At 35.2% G+C, this 23,894-nt stretch overlaps 1 protein-coding gene across 3 annotated transcripts in view; it reads right to left on the bottom strand.

Annotated features, from left to right (window-relative positions):
• DPYD (dihydropyrimidine dehydrogenase) overlaps positions 1-23,894 on the bottom strand; it is an 825,900-nt gene that overhangs the window by 148,533 nt on the left and 653,473 nt on the right. For all 3 annotated transcript variants that reach the window (XM_089919140.1, XM_022553288.2, XM_089919145.1), the window contains one exon: positions 10,013-10,155. In XM_089919140.1, the coding sequence (XP_089775266.1) occupies positions 10,013-10,155 (143 nt within the window). The remainder of the gene's footprint in view (positions 1-10,012; positions 10,156-23,894) is intronic.

Here is a 23,894-nt window from a genome sequence, read left to right as displayed (position 1 = left end):
TTAAATAATTAGCTTAAATTTATTTAGTTATAAAATGGTGAGTCCAGGAGTTGAGCAAAGAATTGTAGAACTTCAAATCTCCTTCTCTTAACTACCGTAATATACCTGGCAATACAACCAGATCTGGATACATAACAGAGGCACACAAATACTGCCAAGAATCTTCAAGACTAGAACAAACAAAGGTTTCTGAAAAACACTAGGGACCAACAACAGGCTCTCTTAACTGAATGCATTAAGAGCAAGGAACTTGAGACACTGGTTGGCAAGATAAACAAAACAAAACACCACATATTAGACAATGATATAGAGGTATACGGCAGAACTGTTCAGCTTCAATTTTACCACACTAAGAAGAGATCCCACTAACCTTCTTAAGACAGCTCTCAGAGCTCAGTTATACCTTTGGTGCCTAACAGAGTCGTCCTCCCTCTTCCTCTACCTTAGACACATCCTGTATTAAGATCAGAAAGTGAATAAACAAATCTTCACATTTCTAATCTTTGAAGATGGTTAGAAATAAGATGTTTTCAAGGCTACTCCATAAGAAATGAGCTAGGTGTTCATATTTTAAATACTGCATGTTATACCCAAAACAATATTTTTAATAAACAGGACAGGTGAAAATTCATATTTGTATGACAATTATTTGTAGTGCACAAAGGCATTTTCTTCTTCATACTTATTTCTTCTCTCACAAAAGAGAAAATTAACTCTGTAGTATGCTCTAAGTAAAAATAATTTGTTAAACACACATATTGCAAAATTGTAGGATTTATTTTAATTCACAGAGTAAAATGTCTTTTGGAATGTTCTAATGTAAATAAATCCAGGTTACCGTGACCAAAAAAAAAAAAAACAAGAAATGAAAGAAAAGAGATAAAGAATTGGGATAGCACATACAAAGCAAAATAGTAGAGTACAAAATTAAATGTCAGGCCTGGGAACTCCTAGGGAGGTAGGCACTTATGAGAAACCAACTGTGAAATGTCTTTTTGTGGTCTGTATTTTCATTTTTTCTTGTAAGAGAAATCTTTAGAATCTTTGTGGTCTGTACTTTCATTTTTTCTTGTAAAAGAAATACTTAGAATGGCACAAACAATCTATTCTGATCTGAACTCTTGGGGGAAAAAATTCAAATATATTAAGCATGTGATAGAACTGAATGATTCCGGAAAGGGATTTGTGCTAGTCTGATTTTTAGAGTCATATCTAATAACATTTTTGTTGTATAGAAAGTTGATGATGATGTTCTACCGTTAACAGAACGTGTACTGGGAGATATGTTTTTTTCTAGAAGTGATGGATTTGTGTTGATAAAAACACATTTTTGGGGACCATCATCCTTGGAAACAGTAAAAAAATATTTGCAAGGCAAGGATGAGGGAGGCTGGCTGCAGCCCTAGAAGAGAGGAGAGTTGAATCACAAAGGATAAAAACCATAAATTAAAAGTGAACCATGTGCTCTGGAAGTTCAAAGTAGAAAGGGCCCACTGAGCATTTATTTGCTCCTGGATTTGTGGAGAGAGAGAAGGGGTATGGTGTCAGACTGTGAAAATGTAAAGACCTTGTCACTCTTTAATAGCTTCCCATTAAACAGAGAATAACATCTAAAATTTTTATCGTGGCGTACAGTACCCCACAGGAGCCACCTCTGCCTGTGACTGCCCCTTCATCTCCTATCATCCTCATCTCCGCTGTGTCTTTCTGTCCTGAAACAAGACAAGACTGCTCTCACCCTTGTGCGCCAGGCCTTTGTATTTATGATCTTGCTCTTCCTTGTGCCAGGAGGACACTTTTCTCCCAGACCTCTGCATGGCTGACTTCTTTTTCTACTCATCCGAATCTGGGCTCGATTATCGTATCACTCCTTTGAGGGGGCTTCTAGCATGCAAGGTTCCTAAAAGCATTCTCAGTTGTCTGAAAACATCCTTGTACCCTTGGGGCTAGAACTATGCCTGGCACATAGTGGGCACCCACCACGTGATAAATGAAGATGTCATCTGATGTGTTCACTGAGGACATCATTTCCCTTTTACTAAATATCATATCTCAAATACAACTAAGATCACATCAACATTTACTGGGAAGCTACATCAATATGCTATTTTTGTTGACCTTATTGTGAATTAAATCCCTCCACAGCTTTTCTACAAAATCTTCTCTTTGCCATAGTTACCTCTATTTTAGATGTATAATTAAGTTTTTGCACCCAAGGATGTGTCTTTATATTTATCAACAACCAGCTTTATCTTCTTATAGGGTATGAGTCACATATGTGTCTCTTGCTTTTCCTGAAGCTACATTGGAACTTACTCTGCCTCCCTATTTCACGTTACTTAAAAATTGATTAACTGGATTTCTACGGTTTCCCCAAACAGAACTCAGGAGCCCTAAGTTAGTCAGCTTTCTAGAAATCTCATGATTTCCTTTACTCAGCACACGAGAAAATTTATTTGAATTTAAAGTAATTTTGGAAACTGAAGAATTCAGGGATAAATTATTTAAGAAGGAGTAAGCAGTTCACCTGGAAAATTATAAGACTGGGGTAAACAAATGATACACAGGTGTAGTTCAAGAGTTGAGAATGAATCATCAGTTAATAAGTCAAGGACAGAGCATGCATTCACGTGTTTGTGAATGATGATGAATTTCTTTTTCATTTTCTAGAACAATTTATTGAGCACAATAACATGGACGGTAGGAGATGCAGAGACAAATCATGGGGTAGAAATCAGGAAACATGGTTTCTAATCACACCGGCTAGCCAACTGGTGAAACAAAGTTAAGGTAATTACAAATTTGCAAATCTACAAATAGGGTTAAAAATGCTTATTGATATGCCCTGAGCTTTGTAAGAGCCAAATGAATTAATCACTAGAGAGGACTTCTTGAAAAACAGATGGTAATTCATCATTAATATTCTTTACAATATATTTGCTATGGCCTAGCATTTTCTAATAACTCTCTATTCAGTCTGAATTCTGAACCCTAACTTAGTACCAAAACGAGTCTCTAAAATATTGAGGTGGATTTTTAAACAAATACACAATTATACACATCTAAATTAGTTTGGGTTTTTCAAAATAATGTTGGTGGATGTTGGCACTGCTCAGAATAATTTTGTTACACATTTTTTTGAACAGCTCATTAAAGTCAGTTTATGGACTGACAGAAAAGGAGACTCATGACTTTGTATACCTAACTCAGTTCAACAACCAACGTTGTTCACTTGGCTTGGCTCTCTTTAGCTTTGTTTACAGGAAATGAGATCCATTCTCAAAGTATGAAGAGTAGTTACTGATGGTATTGAAAACACATTAGCTCCCAAGTGACTATTTCTAATAGTCATTTGGGTGGATAAGTTATGGAATGATTATTAAAAAATTAGTTATGTTAAATCACAATTCATTTCAAATGATAAATTGATAAATTGGAAAGATTCATAGAAAACCATCATAGAAAACACAATGTTTGGAAAATAATATGTGAAATAAGAATATCTAAACAACTAGGATTTTTTTTAAACTGAAGAATAAAAAGGTAAATAGTAGTTTAAAACTTTGGTCAGACATATGAAGATTCTTTGATGAAGAAGTGAAACTAGTAATTAACCATAGCTCTGCATACAATGCAAAAAGGAAAAGACAATATAAAGGATCTGGCCAGAGTCGGGAAAAAATTTAGCCAGGGAAGTTTATACAAGATCAGAAATGTCATATGGCTAATTGCAAACATCTTAGCTAACTCATGGTTATTTTCTCACATAAAATAGTCATTGTGTGGTAGAGTTACTTTTTCTTATAGTAAAACTGTCATTCAAAAAGATTAGATTTAATTTCAATTAATTTCTTTTGAATCTAGATATTAATCTTTCTATCAAGTGGCAAATGTGTAATCATTCGAAAGCCTAGCGGGTTTCCATTTAATTTCCTCTGTTTGCTTATAAACAACATTGTTGCACTGCAATCAAGATACTTTTCAAAAATTAAAACCTCTTCCATTAAAGACACCATCCATTAAAGTAATTTAAAATAATGCAATAACTGACACAGTAATTTGAATTTCACTGAATGGATACTATTTTTTTCCTATATATTATTCTACAAATATAGGGTTTCTATTTTTTAAAATAACTACTTGCATATTGTTCTTAACACTGTACATGAAACACTCATTAAAGCTAGGAAACAAGAAACTGCATAGTGGAAAGAAAAATGTGTCTATTTTAACTAGCTACGTGAAATAATTCTGATGCCATTTAAAATAACTTTGAATGGTATCAACTATTCTTCCTTCACGTATCATAGCCTGACTTTAATGATGATGATGAATGATGACTAAATAAAAAATAAGAAATAATTGAATAAATATATTTTCCGCTTACGCAATAAGAATTTAAAATATAGTACGCAAAATTTTTACCACCTAAAGACCCCATCTATATAGTTGAAGCACTGCAGCCTTCCTGTGCATTATGACCAAGAGAGAATGTCCATAATGCATCTGCACTCATGTGGAAATAGTGTCATCGTGCTGCTTCAATTATCTCTTTTTCTCTAGTTTCAATAAAATAATACATCTCTTGATCACATTAAAAAATTCCATTTAGCTTGAACTAGCTCCATCAGAGCAGCTAATTATTGTCAAAAATTGATTTGGTTATATAACCCTAGTGAGTGTCTGTCACATGACCATGACTCACAGCGAATGCCCACTATACTCCCTCTTTCTGCTGTATTTCAGGATTTTCTATTAACTTCAGTGAAACCCATATAAAAGAAATGGAATAAAAAAACCCACCCATACAATCTCAATGAAGGCACAGGTCATAATTGTACATGAATGAACTTCCTATAATTTCTGATGTCCTGAATCAAAGTCCTTAAAAGATTGAATTGTAGTGGCAATATCATTAAATTAAATTATAGAAACCCAAAGTAATTCAGTGAAAAAAAAGGTAGCATAGTACTTATATCCTCTATCTATATACAATAGAGGAGAGTGAACATTTTGTGATGAAACCTATTACTAAAAGCAACTGACTCCGTCTGGGTTTTGGCTGCAATAGAAATCCCTAAACAGTTTTTAACAGAAATTGTAGACTAGTACTTAAATCAGATGAAGGGGATATAGAATTCATTCTGAAGGCTAGATCTGGGACAAACAACTTAAACTACAAGTTTAAAAAAAAGCCAGTGTTAATTTGTTAATCTTTTCAAACTGTTTTAAAGAGAAATTATTCAAGTTGTTTATTTACTATGCTTTTCCTGAATAACTAATTGGCAGCCAGAAGCAAACTTCCTTTTTTCAGAGTAGGCTTTCAAAAGATTTAAGACCTCAAGAGTTTATGAAGAGCTTGAGAATGTAATTTAACAAACAGGTATTTATAAATTTCAGTGTTCGGTATCTTAATTTTTTTTTTTTTTTTTTTTTTGCGGTACGCGGTCCTCTCTTTGTTGTGGTCTCTCCCATTCCGGAGCACAGGCTCCGGACGCGCAGGCTCTAGACGCACAGGCTAACCGGCCATGGCTCACGGGCCCAGCCGCCCCACGGCACGTGGGATCCCCCCAGACCGGGGCACGATCCCGTGTCCCCTGCATCGGCAGGCGGACTCCCAACCACTGCGCCACCAAGGAAGCCCGGTATCTTAAATTTAATAATAATTTTCACTTAGAATTTTTATAGATCTAACTTGCATATTCTAACTAAAGATGAAAAATAAGATTTCAAAGACACTGGGGTTCACTTAAATAAATTAGAAGTTAGTTGGGTTGACTGACAAAGTAATAAGAGCAGCTACCCAAGAATACACACCCATAATTAGTTTTGAACCTTAATTCTTGGCCAAAGTGCTGCATCTGGTTCTGTTGTAATAGTCATTTTTACTCCAAAGTTCCAGGGAAATGATCTGGAATACTCAAATTATTGTCTAGCTAACTCCTTAGTTTTTATATAAAACATTAACTGAAGCATTTTTAAGGTAGGGTTATTGGATGCTTTACCACTGAAATGTTAAAATCCTCAGCAAAGCAAGTTGTAGAATAAGGTAATAGAAATAAACAGTGCCAATGAGAAATGGTACATTCCTAAAAATTGTAAGAAGACTTCAAAAAGCAAAAAACTGCCCATTAAAATGCAGCCTAGGGCTTCCCTGGTGGCGCAGTGGTTGAGAGTCCGCCTGCCGATGCAGGGGAGCGGGTTCATGCCCCGGTCCGGGAAGATCCCACATGCCGCGGAGCGGCTGGGCCCATGAGCCATGGCCGCTGAGCCTGCGCGTCCGGAGCCTGTGCTCCGCAGCGGGAGAGGCCACAGCAGTGAGAGGCCCGCGTACCGCAAAAAAAAAAAAAAAAAAAAAAATTGCAGCCTGAAACCTAAAAGGCATTTTCCATTTTTAAACTGCAAGGTGGTCTAAAGTATTTTGTGATTTTTATATTTCAGTTAAACTCTCAATTAGCAAAAATTTAAGCAAGTGACACTATAACCTAAGTATTTTAATTCAATAAAAATTTTCCTGATTCCTCGCCTTCAGTTTTTTATACAAATATTACCTTTGCAATGAGACCACTTTTTCACAGCACATATCATCTTACATACCGGATAATATACTTATGTTTCATATTTATTATATCTTTGTCCTCACTAGAATGTAAGCCCCATGAGGTGATGGACTTTTGTCTGTTCTACTCACAGAAGTATGTATTCCAAATTTCTAGAATAGTGCTAGGCATGTAGATTCTCAATAAATATTTACTGAGTGAGTAAATGAATGAATGCTTCTCTGTGATGCAAACTGATTAACAAGAAAAGAATGTTCTATCACACTTATCAAACTTATGAAAAAAATTTTAGCTTTCCATTTTTGAAATGTCAATACATTTTCTAAAGTCACATAGAAGGTCATGGTTATTAAATTCACTTAAAAATTGAATTTGAAATTGCTACTTTGAGAATAAATCCTTATTCCAGTAGTGCACTCGCCTAACTACATAGTTTATGTGCATCAAGAAAATCAGAATCAAAACGTTTAATTTATATCACTATTTCTGTTTATTACTTCTCTTTCTAAACTCCAGTATATCAGCACCATCACACGATTTAAATACATATCATCTGTCTGATTATGTCTTGTAAAAAATGCATCTTGTCAGTACATACTTTACATCTGAGTAGAAACAGAAAGCTAGATTTGATAGTATTCCACCTTAAGTTATATAAGTGGATGAGCTCTTCAAGGGAAATATTATAGAACCAGAGAAGGGGAATGAGGTGGGCAGTTAAGAGCCAGCGAACAAATGGCAACAGAGAAATGGGAAGGTGATGATGGAGGGATTTAGGGCCTTGAGGTGTACAAAAAAGATTTGAACCAACTGCCAGAGGGAATTTGATGGGAAATTTTTTTTAAAAGATGAATAAAAACTGATGCTTACCAGCACACCAAGGCCCAGCTGACATTAAACACTGTGAATTTGGAGTAAATTCAATTGGCAAAGTTACCTGAATTTCTCTAATAATATTCAGCATCCCAGAAGTATAGAAAATGAAAGGTTAGATTAACCCAGGACTAGGGAGTAGAACAGGGTTAAATTCAGTTACAATGGAAGAGAGAGAGAAATATTATACATTCTCCACCCCATTCAAATGCCAAGCCAAAATTGTATATTCAGGGATTTTCCCACTCATAACTGTCCTGAATATATCTTAATACTGATTTTAGTTGAAACTTTAGCTAAAATTGGTTTAAAAATATTTTCAGGCTGAATTAAAACGTGACTAAAGCTAATGACACATAATTGATACATAATCTGTAATTTTATATCAGTAAAAGCCTACGTGTGGAAATTTACCTTTTTAACAACATTGGGAGTCAATATTTTACATGGCTGGGAAGTTTCTCGGCCATTCCTAGCCAGAGCTGAAGGGGCAGTGCTTTGGCAGCCACTTTTTAATACCATGTTGACCTTCTCATCCCCTCTTCATAATCTGGTTTTAAAAAATGACGGGCTTGGACTTCCCTGGTGGTGCAGTGGTTGAGAGTCCGCCTGCCGATGCAGGGGACACGGGTTCGTGCCCCGGTCTGGGAAGATCCCACATGCCGCGGAGCGGCTACGCCCGTGAGCCATGGCCGCTGAGCCTGCGCGTCCGGAGCCTGTGCTCCGCAATGCGAGAGGCCACAGCAGTGAGAGGCCTGCGTACCGCAAAAAAAAAAAAAAAAAATACTGACTCTCCATTAGACTTCCTCTGACAAGGCCCCAGGGGGGGAGGAGAAGGGACACCTCATTACTGTCAATGGGGTGGAAGTCCATGCCTCCCACATATGGGAGCTCATTATTGCCCAGGAGCGATGCTGGGTGCCTTGTTACAGCCTCCTGAGGCTGGAAGTAAGAGACCCATGCTTGTCCTTTGCTTGTGTGGACAGGTGTGGCGCTGCAGTTTTTAAGCTGTGGTGTTTGGCTAGAGAAGAGCAGTTACGGTCAAAATTTTCTGTCTTGCTAGGCTGTCTTTTCCTGGTTCTCTGGCTAGAAAGAGTAGGGGTTTTTTATCTGCACCTATTGTTTCTGGGTGGCTGGCTTCTTTGGCTCCAAGTCTGGGATATATGAGGCAAAAAGAAAACCCAGGAAATTCTCCACTGTGTGGTGCCTTGGGTCCTGAGATTCCTAGCCAGGCTGCCTTCTCCCCTCCTTTCAGAATCTCCTTATGTTTGTTCTAGATATATAAAGGTTTTTAATTGTACTTACTCAGAAGCATAGGGAAAAGTACACCTACTCCATCTTCCTGGAAGCAGAAGTACTCCTCCATTAGCATTCTGATATATGTTATTTCCAATTTATATTTTATAACAGGATGTTAATTCTGATTGTTAAATTGGCAACACAAGATACTGCACTCCACTTTCTTGCCAGAGAATATAAGTGATGGTAAACACTCTGCTCCCCAATTACCATCAATGTTAGGTAGTAAGCAGCCATATTAAAGTGGGATTTACCTCAGAGGTCACAGTCTAGTCCTCACATGAAAAATTTTACCTGGGTCATGTCAGACCATCCAAACCTGCATATCTGGTCCCTGAGAGAAATGCTTATGCTATAAAGTGCTGAGGCACTGTACTGCATCTATGTTGAACAACATTATAATATAAAAAGCAAGTGTATAAATAATAAAAAAATTAAGTAATTTCTAAGTTATTTGTAGAGGGCTAATAGGAGTATGATGGGGCTTCCTTGATGGCACAGTGGTTGAGAGTCCGCCTGCCGATGCAGGGGACATGGGTTCGTGCCCCAGTCCGGGAGGATCCCACATGCCGCAGAGCGGCTGGGCCCGTGAGCCATGGCCGCTGAGCCTGCGCGTCCGGAGCCTGTGCTCTGCAGTAGGAGAGGCCACAACAGTGAGAGCCCCGTGTACCGCAAAAAAAAAAAAAAAAAAAAAAGGAGCATGATGTACTACATCTCAAAGTATCACTTTATGAAGACAATGGATGATTTTCCCTCAGCTTTGTACCACAAGAAGGTAAACAACCAATTCATTTCTATATTTTGAAAGCTGTGATTTCTTTGCTTTGGCTACCAGGAAGTTCACAGTCAAGTTTGTTAATGCCTCCAGTACCATATGGCATGGATTGTGTGTATTGGCCTTGCCCCTGACTTCTTTTATTTTTCAATCAAGATTTTACTTTTACCCAGAGTTCCTCATATATTTGGGTTTTTTTTTTTCATATATTTGGTTTTTATCCAGTAGTACAGTATACATTTTGGAACGTGATCTCATTTATTTTAGAAACATACAGGTGAACAAATATGTTAAAAAAAAAATAGAGGGTTTGTAAGCCCTCAAAAGGACAGGAAATGAACCTCAGGTTTGTTCTCAACTCGTAATAGGAACTTAATGAGTGCCACGCTTTTGATCCCGCAAGGCCTCTTTCTCAAGAGACCCTACAAGAACATACTTGTCACATCATTTTCACTTTATTTGTTAGACGGAGTTTTGTGAAGGGACAGACAAACACAAGTACTACCTGGAGGACCGAAGCACCACTGTGGAGAAACTGAAGACCACTTTCAGCTGAGTCAATTCCACCAGTGGCCAAAATGGGAAATCCAGGCAAAGCGCGAGCAATGGTGGTCACAGCTCTCAAAGCAATAGGTCTGATGGCTGTGCCTACAGAAAATGAGGATGATCAATGGTTAGTATATTGACCACTTGAGCATATTGCCTTATAATCACTGTCATGTGATGGCAGTGCTGTACTAGACAAAATTCAATTTTATCTCTACTTAAGATATATACGTATATAATATACAAGCATTGCTATGTTTCAAAGTATGTTAATTTTTAAATGGATATGTACTTATTTTAAGGACTTTGATGCTATTATTGCATGCAGGCATGTTATGCAAGTGGGTATAGCAACTCTAGGACTCTCACATAAAATACATACATATCACAATTTGATATACAGTAATGTGTAAAAGATTGTATGGAACACTTGAGCATCTGTTTTAAAAAGAACAAGGAATAGCAGATTTTGTAAAAGAAAAACAATCACATACAGTGCATAAATAGACATACAGCTCTGTTATGTTTCCGCGAAGTATAAAGCAGCTGGTGTGAATAGAGATACTGCAAAAACAAGCAAGGTGCTGATGAACTTACAGATTCCATATTGCATTTTACATGTATTTCCCAAAATCTGATAGTGATTTTACTCAAACATAGTAAGCCTAATCTAATTTTCAATACATTAGAACATTTTAATCAAGTTAAAGAGAATTTACTAGAATTCAGTAATTAGAGTATGCGTTTGAGTTTGTATACATTATTTAACCAAACATTACCAATACATTATTTGCTAATTGTAATAAAGGCTGTATGGATGGACAGAACACTCTGAGGTCACTTTTTACATGATTACACTGTATAAGGCTGCTTAGACTCTCAAGGGTTAACCCAATTGGGAGTAAATTAACGCTCTCATAACATAGTAATATAATTTGATATTTCAGATGTACACTCATAAGTCAACGGTCCTTCAAAGGCATTTTCTGAAGTAAAAATAGTTATCTTTGTGCAACAATGTGGCATTGCCTCAAATAAGGGCTCTGCAAACAACAAAACAAGCAAAAGGTAAAATAAGCCTCATGTGGTGCATACTTTGGCATCTCCTCCACCACCACAAGCATCCTTACCAGCATTCTCAATATGTATTCATTGGTGCTCCTATTAAGGAAGCACAAAGAGCTTTCATTAAAATCAGTGGTTTTCTTTTTATCCTGTTCATTTCAGATGAAACTGAATTTACGTGTAAGCTAATGCTTTAGCACTCAACACCAAAAATGTTTGTGGAAATGTCTACTTGGCGCTCCCACACCTAAAAAATCTTCCTCTAGATAGCAGTGCTTCTTAGTCAAGAATATTCAATGCTGGCACTTCAGGATTCCATAACTGACATTTAAATACAAGGTAGTAAGTTAGGGCAAATTAGAAACTGAACGTCAATATTTCTATTTCAAAATATTTATCAGCAACTTCTTCTTAGTCTATATGTTTTAACCATAAAAAAGGCTTACATAGTGGACAGGAGAATGCATGGAAAGAATACACACACATATTTATAGAAACATATCTTTAGCTATACTAAAAAGAAATTCAAGAGTAAAAGTTAGAGGAAAGCATTTTTAAAGGAAGTTGTAACTTAAATAAACCTTTTAGACAGACATACAGCTATCTTGGCATAATATAACTGATATGTTCAATATATGCTAAGTTGATGGCTCCTTTACACACATGTTACTTTGAAGTAATAAAGAAATATTGGGATTCTTTTTTTTCTTATTTAGTTGACCCTGGAGAGTAAAGGAAATTTTTGCTAAGCAGATAAATAATTTATTTCTAACTGCACTGTTAGAAGACTATCATTAACACTAAGGGGTAAAATTTCAAAGTGGTACACAGGGATTTGGCCACATATTCCAATTGATATTAACGGACATCAAATGGCAAAATCCCAGAACACAGCTTTGAAAATTTAACCAGTTACATTTAAAGGGCAACATTATTACACAGGTGTTAAAAAACATCAGCAAATCCTCAGTGGCATTTGAAGATGTTCAATTAGGTCAATAAGACATTTTCTATTTGATGTTTTTCTTCTTTTTTAAAACTTTTCTAATTTACCGAATGAACATGAAAACCTTTCAAACTAATAAAGGTATCTTTTCAAAAATTAAAAGTAATTATGTTCTCTGAGGAAATGGGATCCAAAAATGAAGAAATGGATCCTTCTGTTGCTGGGTAATAGTAAATTCAGTTTTAATTTCCATTATAAATTCCATTTGATTGGTTTTCTTTATAACTCAATTGATTTAGTATGAAATATAATCTACCTGTTCTCAGCATTTTTATGGGGAATAGATTTTAAAAATGACTTTTATTCACCATGAAAGGTTTTTGGAAGGAAACTGAAGGTATGTAAAAGGATCTTTCTAAGTTGTTATACAGAAATTTCTTTTTAGTTTTAAAGTGACAGAAATGAAAAAATAATAGATTCAATATAAAAATAAAACTTTTGGTGTGAAAGAAATACATATATCGATACCATACAAGATTGTACATATGTTAATTAAAATGCATACATATTTCCAGAATCACAGTTATTGAGATAAGAGTTTTTAAAACTTTGTCACTGCTACAGTAATTAATGATTTTAGACCAAAGACCAGGGAGGAAGAAGCCAGTTGAGAAGCTCAAGGAATTAAAAGTGGACTCCATCCTAAAGGAAGCAACAAGGTTTAAATCAAAAATTGAAATCCTATAAGCTTAAATGAATTAATAGGCAACGTGCAATTTAAATTAAGCCTTCATCTACATGGGGTAACGAGATGAACCTGATGGGAAATTAATTACATCAAGCCTTTCTGTTTCAACAGTGTGGGAGGTGCCAATGAAAGTCAGCCATTCTGAATCCCCACATTTTGAAACAAGCTGCAGGTTCAAACAAACAAAAAGTGAACTAGACCTTTGAGTTCCAACATTGCTGTGAAGAGTCCTGATTTGTGCCAAAGTGACCCTAGCAGAAAACCTGGGGGACTAGAATGAACTTTTGGTATCTAATCAATCGAGGCCCTCCATATAGTCACATCCTAAAATGCAAATCAGTATGTTGAATTCATAGATCTTTGATAAACTTCACATTACATTTGATTGATTCATGATCTAGAAAAACATTTCAGTAAGCCAGAGATGTTGAATTCAAAGGTAACCAATCTGAATTTAATGATTTTTTTTCTTAAGAAAATACTTTCTTATTTTAATTGCAATTTCAAAAATGCTACCGTTAGTAGTAGTATTACATATTGATATGCAAGTAAGAATTAATGTATTATGACTTAGGTTCCTTACTCAGGCCTCATTTATCCATTCATCTGTTCATCTGTCTATTCAAGAAATATTAAGCACCTGTGCCTTCTTTTAAAAAAGAGGTAATTGTAACTGAATTGGAAAAGCTTAAAAGACAATCTCAGGTAATCAGTTTATGTTGTAATCATATTGTCACCCAGGGTGGATACCCAAAACACCAGCCTCAGTGATCTTAGGAGGTAATATGAGTTCAGTTATTCATTCTGTACATATCCCATTAGGAAAGCTTCACATTCATTTAAACATCATATGTTTTATGATTGCTATTAATACAAATTCTAGAAAGAAGGGAATTTGAGGATGAATTAGTTACATCAGAGAGACAACAGGGCCAACTGCTTAGGTTCAAATTCTAGCTCCACTATTTACAAGCTCTGTAATCTTGTGAAAAGTTCTTAATCTTTTCATCTATAAAATAATAAAATTATAATAACTTCACAGAGCTGTTTTGAGGATTAAATTATTTAATATATATAAAGGGCTAGCACACAATAAAGATTATACAGATGTTTGCTATTATAACCTGTACTACCTAGAAGGACAATTGATTTCAGAGGGAGCATTTATTTAGTTTACTTTGTGCCTTTTACGCTGTTGCTGTGTGCTTAGTAATGCAAAGAAACCTTTTTTTTTTTTTTATTGGAGACAAGATCGTGATGCCTAGGATGATGAAACTTTATAACCTCTGCTCCCTTAGGAGAACCACACATCTCCCTCTCCCTTTTCCCCTCTCCAGCAGCTTTCATTTAGTGGTGTCATAATGTTGGTAGGATTAACTGACTCCAAAGCTAAAAATCTCAAAGGCAGACATCCATATATTTAAGATTTTATTTTGAGAATCAAAAGGTCCATGCACTAAATCAATATGCAAGACTTTTAATGACAACATCAGAAGTTGAGTTTATTGGTGAGAAGGAGGCAGAGCTTTACTTAGCATGACTAAACCCTTGAAGAGAAAAGACATTTTTAATGGGCAAGATAGTGTGGAACATATGCTAATTTTGGATAACTGAAATTTTGAATAATTTAGTTTTTTGCTTAATCATTTGACTCCTAAGACAGCTACTGTTACAGAGTTAGTTGTTAAAGCTAAGTCCACAATAAACTCCCTGATAATGGCTCTAGCTGGCAATAAAACAGAATTGGGTTATAATACTCACTCATGCTCACTGTGTATACAAAAAGAAAACGTAGTTTTAATTTGCTTACATTAATTAAAATATAATGAATTAAGTGGATAACAAATTCCTTAGAAATTGAACTTTGACTGTCTAATTGTTAACAGTCTTAACATCACCCAGAAGAAAGAAAATATTAGCAAATCAAGAATTTCAAGGATCTGGGAGTTGAGAGATTGATTGTTATAAAATAAATATAAATCAAGCACCAAAAATTTATCCTTTAAAACAACTTTAAGGTACTAATGAACCTAACATACTGATAAATATGTAAAGCACATATATACATATATATATACATATATATACAATGGAATATTACTCAGCCATAAAAAGAAATGAATTTGAGTTATTTGTAGTGAGGTGGATGGACCTAGAGTCTGTCATACAGAGTGAAGTAAGTCAGAAAGAGAAAAACAAATACTATATGCTAACACATATATATGGAATCTAAGAAAAAAAAAAAAGGTCATGAAGTACCTAGGGGTAAGACGGGAATAAAGACACAGACCTACTAGAACATGGAGTTGAGGATATGGGGAGGGGGAAGGGTAAGCTGTGACAAAGTGAGAAAGTGGCATGGACATATATACACTACCAAATGTAAAACAGATAGCTAGTGGGAAGCAGCCGCATAGCACAGGGAGATCAGCTCGGTGCTTTGTGACCGCCTAGAGGGGTGGGATAGGGAGGGTGGGAGGGAGGGAGACGCAAGAGGGAAGAGATATGGGAACATATGTATATGTATAACTGATTCACTTTGTTATAAAGCAGAAACTAACACACCATTGTAAAGCAATTATACTCCAATAAAGATGTTAAAAAAATAAAATAAAATAAATAAAAATGCATCTTTACACATGGATTAAAGTCCTCTGAGAAAATTACCATAATTCAACTAGAAACTGAAGTACTACAAGGATCCAGGGTTATATCAAGAGATATGAAATCTAAAGAGGAGAAATGGGAAAAAGAAAACCAATTATTTTACGTTGTTATTTTAGGTTTATTGAGAAAGCTAAAAATTTTCTTATGAACATGTTTTAATTTTTGTTGAATATTTCAAGATATTTTTTCTGAGTCTTCATATCTCTAAAGCTGTTTATGTGCTTCATCACATATTCAATATATTCATAGTCAATTTATATTCAATAATTTGGTACCTAGCATGTGCCAGGCATTTTATTTTAAAGCAATAGAATTAATACTATTTACCAGAGAAGGGGCCATTTTCCTTTCTGAGCATTTATTCTTGGAGTGATTTCCATAGCCTGACACGGAGACTGGGGCTTCATACAGTGTGTGATTTAACCCTTAGAGTGCTGTGCAGGTAGATGCTATCATCTCTGTTTCGTATGTGAAGAAAGGGAAGTTCAAGCTGAATAAAACTTGCTTTATGCCAAAGTTTAAACACCAAGTCTCTGTGACTATCAGAGTCCATACTTTTCAGCTGCTACTGAGAAATGACAGTGCAGCAATTACGACGAGGATCACTTGCACATTGTCTTTGCCTAAGAAAACCAGTATCAGTATCGTCTGTGGTCTAATGCTCAGAGCACAGGTTCTAAAGTCCAACCAATTAGGTGTAAGTCTTTGCTCTATTACTTTACACAATTGTGACTCTGAGCAAGCTCCTTAGTTAGCTTCCTAGAACATCAGTTTTCCCTATCTGTGAAACAGAGACATCAATAACAATAATATCATAGCAACTTGGGGACTATTGCATGATACAGTTTGTGGAAAGCACTCAGCACAGGGCCTGGTTCATAGTATATATAAGCTAATATTACTATCAAAGCCAGAGAAAATTGATCAGAAAAATAAGCATTCACTATAAACATGTGGGGATAAACACTTAATACTTAGGGGGTGTTAATTAATCTCCTAGATATTAAATTTGGAGATCCTAAGTCATTTCATTTCTAAAAATTATAGTTTGAGTCTATGATTGTAAATGCATATATTTGTGTGAATAACTCTTTATTAGATGTATAATGCAATTGCAATATCTAAATGTATATGTCTTATCCAGAAACTCTATTTTGAGAAATCTAATCCATTAGTGCACAGACATAAAGTTACATGTACAAAGATGTTCCTTGAAATATTGTTTCTTATAGCAAAACAGTGAAAACAACCTAAATAATCACTAGCAGTTATGCTAGTAAATAAATTATAGTTCATCCATGTATGTATGATATCACAGGAAACTTTTAAAACTGACGTGGAAATATCTCTAGGATATGATGTTATGTGTTAAATGACAAGTAGCAGAATAATATATAGGGTGTAGTCCCATTTTAGGTAAAAAAATGTATGATTACATTTAGTATGTGGGCATGTAAATGCAAAGAATGTTGAGTTTTAAACTGCTAATAGTTATTTCTGGGGAAGAGGTTGAAGAGGAACTTTCAAGTTCGATATCTATACGTCCATATTATTTAATTCTTTTAGGTAAGAAAGTGTTTATGATTCACTTCTGCAACGAAAAGTGACTATTTTTTATAATGCTTCTAAAACAATACAGGAATAGGCATTTTCAGATTCTGTGCTGTGAAACATTTATATACGGGATGTGCAATGATCCTACCCTCTGTACATTCAGAAGAGCACATTTGGTTCTATATCCAATATTTTAATAAAATATTAACAAACTTAGAATATATCCAAAACAGGGTGAATAGAATGATCTCTCTCTCTTTCTCTCATTCTCCCCGCCCTGCCACATACACATATACACATACACACACATAATGGGATGGACCCAGAGATGGAAAAAGCCTATGAAAAGTTTTGTTTGGAATCAAAGGGTAAGCAAAACCAGTAAAGCAAAATTTCAGTATGTCAGTTTTCTGAAGTAGTTTAGGATATGGTGATTTAGAAGAACACAGAAAAGCAAGAAAGTGCTTCACACATATCAAATTAAGGATGTCGAGTTATGTTACTAGTGTATGAAACTTTAATTTTAACATTATCTGCCAAAATAAACTTTATTCCCCATAACTTAAAATGCATATGTATATATATATATGTATATATAATATACATATATTATATATAAATAGTTTATTATGTACAGCTAATTCCACTGTTATGGTGCAATAAGATTGATTTTGAAATAAAAATTTTTTTAAATAATATGTGTGTGTGTATAAAATGGCTGAAAGTAATCCCAATAGTTGTTCTTCAAATATTTAAGGGATAACCATAAAGAAAGGCTTCATTTATGTTTTCCTCAAAAGATAACTAGAACAAATGGTTAAGAACACACTATTGGTTTTATTGTTATTTTTATCATTAATTTGTTGTAAATTCAGCAACAGAAGTAGCTACATTTGGATGCCCATATCCCTTAAACCTAAATGGATATTTGGCAGGTAGTGGCAGGTAGGATGCAATAAAAAAGACATCTGTACTATAGAAAATATTGGATTAGATGATCTCTTCCAATTCAAAATTCCAGGATAATATGAACTTTGTCATGGTATTTTAAGGAGCAATTTTATATGCTCTGTGGTTTCCCAGTAGATACCAGTGATGAAGTTAACTTATAAAAGGATTAAGTATGAGTTAAAGTGAAATTTTAACATGCAATACATTCATTATAGAGACTCCTCTTTTGAGTGCTTTCTAATTGCCAGGTGTTTTCCTAAGTGTTTTCTCATGCATTGTCTCAGTGACATTACTTTAGGTATTTTTTTTGTCCTCATATTCTTAGATTTGTAAATGAGATCGTAAGAAATAAATATCTCACCCTCAAGATCACTCAGACAATGTGGGTCCAGTATTTGCATCTAGGTGTACCTGACTCCTAATGCCATGCTCTTAACCCACAATACTATATTTCTTCCCTATTTTAATTGTTTGCATATTGATTAAGTTATAGAGAGAGGAGTTAATAATTTTTATAAATAATAAAGGTATGTTGTCCACGTATGATAAAACCAAGAATATTGGCATTATATTAATTGTTGGCTAGTAACTAGATAGAAACGATAGTAGTTAGTAATTGGTCTAACTAGAGAGGCCATATGACCTGGTTTGCCCAGGAGAGTTCCAGCTTATCACACCTATATTTATTTGTAATTACATGATGTAATTATAAACTGCATCCTCTTTCACTCTAAAAGTAATCTAGTTTGGTTAATCAATTATAATGATAATTGTATCTAGGAATTATAGGACAAAGATAATTATGGAAGCAAAGTGAAAGTTGATTTAGAACAAAACCATAATCTATGAAAAACTTAGAAACTAACTACACCTTCCAAGACTCAAAGGATGGCATGAAGAGATAAATTTCCTTGAACTTGTTACTAGAGGGAAAAATATATGGCATTCATATGTGATATCTAGGCATAATTAGTCTATATGTTCTTTCTGTTTTCAACCTGTAGGTGGCCACCACAAGCTACACTTATTAAACAACTCATTAGTAGCATTTTCAATACTGTCATCTTCAGATAATTAGCAATTTATTTAAATAACCAATTTCTGTAGAAATAATTGCCATGAAATGCCCTGAACCTACTTTTTTCATAAACTATAATAAAAGTGTTAAGATAATCCCTGACATTTGCAAATGCCATTAGTTCACCTTTCCTTTTGATAGTGCTATGGCATTATGTTTAAACAATTACCCGATAACACAGCAGTTTAATGAAACAGTACAGTAAGCACATTCTTCAATATGGCCAGCGAGGACATTCAGATTTAGAAAGAAATCCAGACATGTTAACATAGGGGAAAGACTCACAGACAAAAGAAAAAGGATTATTGAAATAAGTACATTATTGCTATTTCCAACTTGGTTTAGTTTTCATAGTAGATGCTACAACATATGTACTCTCTTTGGAAACAAGAATGGAGAGTTTTGTAAATTGACTCATGTAATTGGATGGTGTCAGTTAAAATCGTATGAATCTATGAATATGTAAAATATACTCATCATATTATTTGTTCAGTAACCTCCACACACAAGAAACAAGTAGGGAATTTTTCTTACTCTCATTTTTCATGTATTTGTGTTTTTACTTACAAAATGGTGTAAATTTTCAAAGTAGAGTCATCAAGGAAAAACTATAAATGGCTTTTACATCTCAGATGGTATTTAGCATTTAAAATGGACCAGGGTTCTAATCTCAGTTTCTTCCTTGTGATTCGGCTCCCTATTTTAAGAACTATTGATGAGGGCTCATAGTGTGTTTCTGAGTTACCAGAGATAAAACTCTCTGAGACCGTCACAATTTTTAAGCTGTTGGTCTTCAGATTGGGATTGACATAGACACACTACTATATATAAAATAGATAACTAATAAGGACCTACTGTATAGCACAGGGAACTCTACTCAATACTCTGTAATGGCCTATATGGGAAAAGAATTTTAAAAAGTGGATATATGTATATGAATAACTGATTCACTTTGTTGTACACCTGAAACTAACACAACATTGCAAATCAACTATACCCTAATAAAAATTAAAAAAAAACAACTAGAATTCAAAAGCAGTGACAATATCATTTTACGGCTTAAAGGAAATAATGCTGAGAACCTACTGAATACCAGGTGCTCTGCTAAGTTACTTACACATTATTTATATCTTCACAGGTCACATATGCATTATCCTCCTTGTACAGATGAAGAAATTCAGACTCAAAAAAGTTAAATAGCATATGTATATAAGAAAGGCAGGGTTGTGTAGTAAAATAACACATTATAGCAATAAAACAATTAGTTCACAATGTGACCATAAAATTCATTGATGGGTTTGAATTTGAGGGCTTTTCTTTATTTCCAGATTACCATATGCCTCAGTCCCCCCACCTTATAAGTACTTCTGGCAGCATTGTAAGCTTATAAATATAATGAATTTACCTATTAATATATGACTCTTTAAAAATGCACATATTTCCTTAGAGAAGAGATTCTGAACCATGACAGACTTAGCAAACTTGGTGTATAAACATCTCTCATAAGATTTTGCCTAAGGATGTTCAGGGCAAATGTTATCATAACACATAAAAATCTCACAGTCTATGTGTATTCAAAAATGGTTATACGAAGAGGAGAAAGAGAAAGATTAAAATGACGATGATAATGTTGATGAACCAGAACTAGGCTTTGCTCTTGGAGAACCCAGGACAATTACAAGGGGGCATTTTTCTGAAGATATAAAAAATAACAAAAATTTTCCCACATCCGCTAGGATCATATTATCTCTTTCTTTGTAAAGCCATGATTTCTTTCCTTTCTGAAATTCTGTACTCTGTTTACACTGTGGGTGGTTCCATGGTCAGGGTGTCCATGGTAGCACTTGCCCTACTGTCAATCTATTCCCTTTATTCTCACTCTCTTTTTCACTTTACAATGAATTACATGTGTAAATCTCTGGGCCTTGTGATAAGGCTGCATTCCACAGAGTCTGCTGAAACCCAGGTTGTACAGCAAGCACTAAGGTTTTGTTCTCTCCTCTGGGCTGGACATCTCTCAAAGATATTAATGGGCTTTAACATTTTTTTTATTGAAGTATAGTTGATTTACAGTATTATATTAGTTTCAGGAGTACAGCACAGTGATTCGGTACTTTTACTGATTATAGTCCATTAAAAGTTATCAGAAGAGAATCGGTTAATTTTCTGTGCTATACAATATATCCTTGTTGCTTACCTATTTTATACACAGTAGTTTGTATCTCTTAATCCCATACCCCTATTTTGCCCCTCTCCCCATCAGTAACCACTAATTTGTTTTCTATATCTGTGAGTCTGTTTGTTTTGCATATATATTCATTTGCATATACATTTGAGATATAAGTGATATATAATAGTTGCCTTTCTCTGTCTGACTTATTTCAGTAAGTATAATATTCTCTAGCTCCAACCACGCTGTTTCAAATGGCAGAATTTCATTCTTTCTTATGGCTGAGTAATATTCCATTGTGTATATCTCACCTTCTTTATCCATTCATCTCTTCTTTTTCTTTTAACATCTTTATTGGAGTATAATTGCTTTAAAATGATGTGTTAGTTTCTGCTTTATAACAAAGTGAATCAGTTATACATATACATATGTTCCCATATCTCTTCCCTCTTGCGTCTCCCTCCCTCCCACCCTCCCTATCCCACCCCTCTAGGCGGTCACAAAGCACCGAGCTGATCTCCCTGTGCTATGCGGCTGCTTCCCACTAGCTATCCATTTTACGTTTGGTAGTGTATATATGTCCATGCCACTCTCTCACTTTGTCACAGCTTACCCTTCCCCCATGCTCTAGTAAGTCTGTGTCTTTATTCTCGTCTTACCCCTAGGTACTTCATGACCTTTTTTTTTTTTTTCTTAGATTCCATATATAGGCGTTAGCATACGGTATTTGTTTTTCTCTTTCTGACTTACTTCACTCTGTATGACAGATTCTAGGTCCGTCCACCTCACTACAAATAACTCAATTTCATTTCTTTTTATGGCTGAGTAATATTCCATTGTATATATGTGCCACATCTTCTTTATCCATTCATCTGTTGATGGACACTTAGGTTGCTTCCATGTCCGGGCTATTTTAAATAGAGCTGCAACGAACATTTTGGTACATGACTCTTTTTGAATTATGGTTTTCTCAGGGTATATGCCCAGTAGTACGATTGCTGGGCTGGATGGGAGTTCTGTTTTTAGTTTTTAAGGAGCCTCCATAATGTTCTTCATAGTGGCTGTATCAATTTACATTCCCACCAGCAGTGCAAGAGTGTTCCCTTTTCTCCACACCCTCTCTAGCATTTATTGTTTCTAGATTTTTTTTGATGATGGCCATTCTGACCAGTGTGAGATGATATCTCATTGTAGTTTTGATTTCATTTCTCTAATGATTAATGATGTTGAGCATTCTCTCATGTGTTCATTGGAAATCTGTATATCTTCTTTGGAGAAATGTCTATTTAGGTTTTCTGCCCATTTTTGGATTGGGTTGTTTGTTTTTTTGTTATTGAGCTGCATGAGCTGCTTGTAAATTTTGGAGATTAATCCTTTGTCAGTTGCTTCATTTGCAAATATTTTCTCCCATTCTGAGGGTTGTCTTTTGGTATTGTTTATGGCTTCCTTTGCTGTGCAAAAGCTTTGAAGTTTCATTAGGTCCCATTTGTTTATTTTTGTTTTTATTTCCATTTCTCTAGGAGGTGGGTCAAAAAGAACCTTGCTGTGATTTATGTCAGAGTGTTCTGCCTATGTTTTCCTCTAAGAAAACATATTAATGGGCTTTAACATTTTTTTTATTGAAGTATAGTTGATTTACAGTATTATATTAGTTTCAGGAGTACAGCACAGTGATTCAGTACTTTTACTGATTATAGTCCATTAAAAGTTATCAGAAGAGAATCGGTTAATTTTCTATGCTATACAATATATCCTTGTTGCTTACCTATTTTATACACAGTAGTTTGTATCTCTTAATCCCATACCCTTATGTTTTCCTTTAATCCATTTTGAGTTTATTTTGTGTATGGTGTTCGGAAGTGTTCTAATTTCATACTTTTACATGTACCTGTCCAGTTTTCCCAGCACCACTTACTGAAAAGGCTGTCTTTTCTCCACGGTATATTCTTGCCTCCTTTATCAAAGATAAGGTGACCATGTGTGCGTGGGTTTATCTCTGGGCTTTCTATCCTATTCCAGTGATCTATTTTTCTGTTTTCATGCCAGTACCATACTGTCTTGATTACTGTACCTTTGTAGTATAGTCTGAAGTCAGGGAGCCTGATTCCTCCAGCTCCATTTTTCATTCCCAAGATTGCTTTTGATATTCGGGGTCGTTTGTGTTTCCATACATATTGTGAAATTTTTTGTTCTAGTTCTCTGAAAAATGCCAGTGGTAGTTTGCTAGGGATTGCATTGAATCTGTAGATTGCTTCCGTTAGTAGAGTCATTTTCACAATGTTGATTCTTCCAATCCAAGAACATGATATATCTCTCCATCGATTTGTATCATCTTTTTTTTTTTTTTTTTGCAGTACACGGGCCTCTCACTGTTGTGGCCTCTCCTGTTGCGGAGTACAGGCTCCGGACGCGCAGGCTCAGCGGCCATGACTCACAGGCCTTGCCGCTCCGCAGCATGTGGGATCTTCCCGGACCGGGACACGAACCCGTGTCCCCTGCATTGGCAGGCGGACTCTCAACCACTGTGCCACCAGGGAAGCCCTATTTGTATCATCTTTAATTTCTTTCATCAGTGTCTTAAAATTTTCTGCATACAGGTCTTTTGTCTCCTTAGGTAGGTTTATTCCTAGATATTTTATTCTTTTTGTTGCAATGGTAAATG

The sequence above is a fragment of the Delphinapterus leucas genome, chromosome 1 (genome assembly GCF_059928025.1).
Source record: "Delphinapterus leucas isolate spDelLeu-1000000601 "Yukka" chromosome 1, BTC_Dleu_Yukka2, whole genome shotgun sequence".
In the NCBI taxonomy this organism is placed as follows: Eukaryota; Metazoa; Chordata; class Mammalia; order Artiodactyla; family Monodontidae; genus Delphinapterus; species Delphinapterus leucas.
The sequence above is the reverse complement of the archived record's forward strand: the minus strand, read 5'-3'. Positions and strand labels throughout refer to the sequence as shown.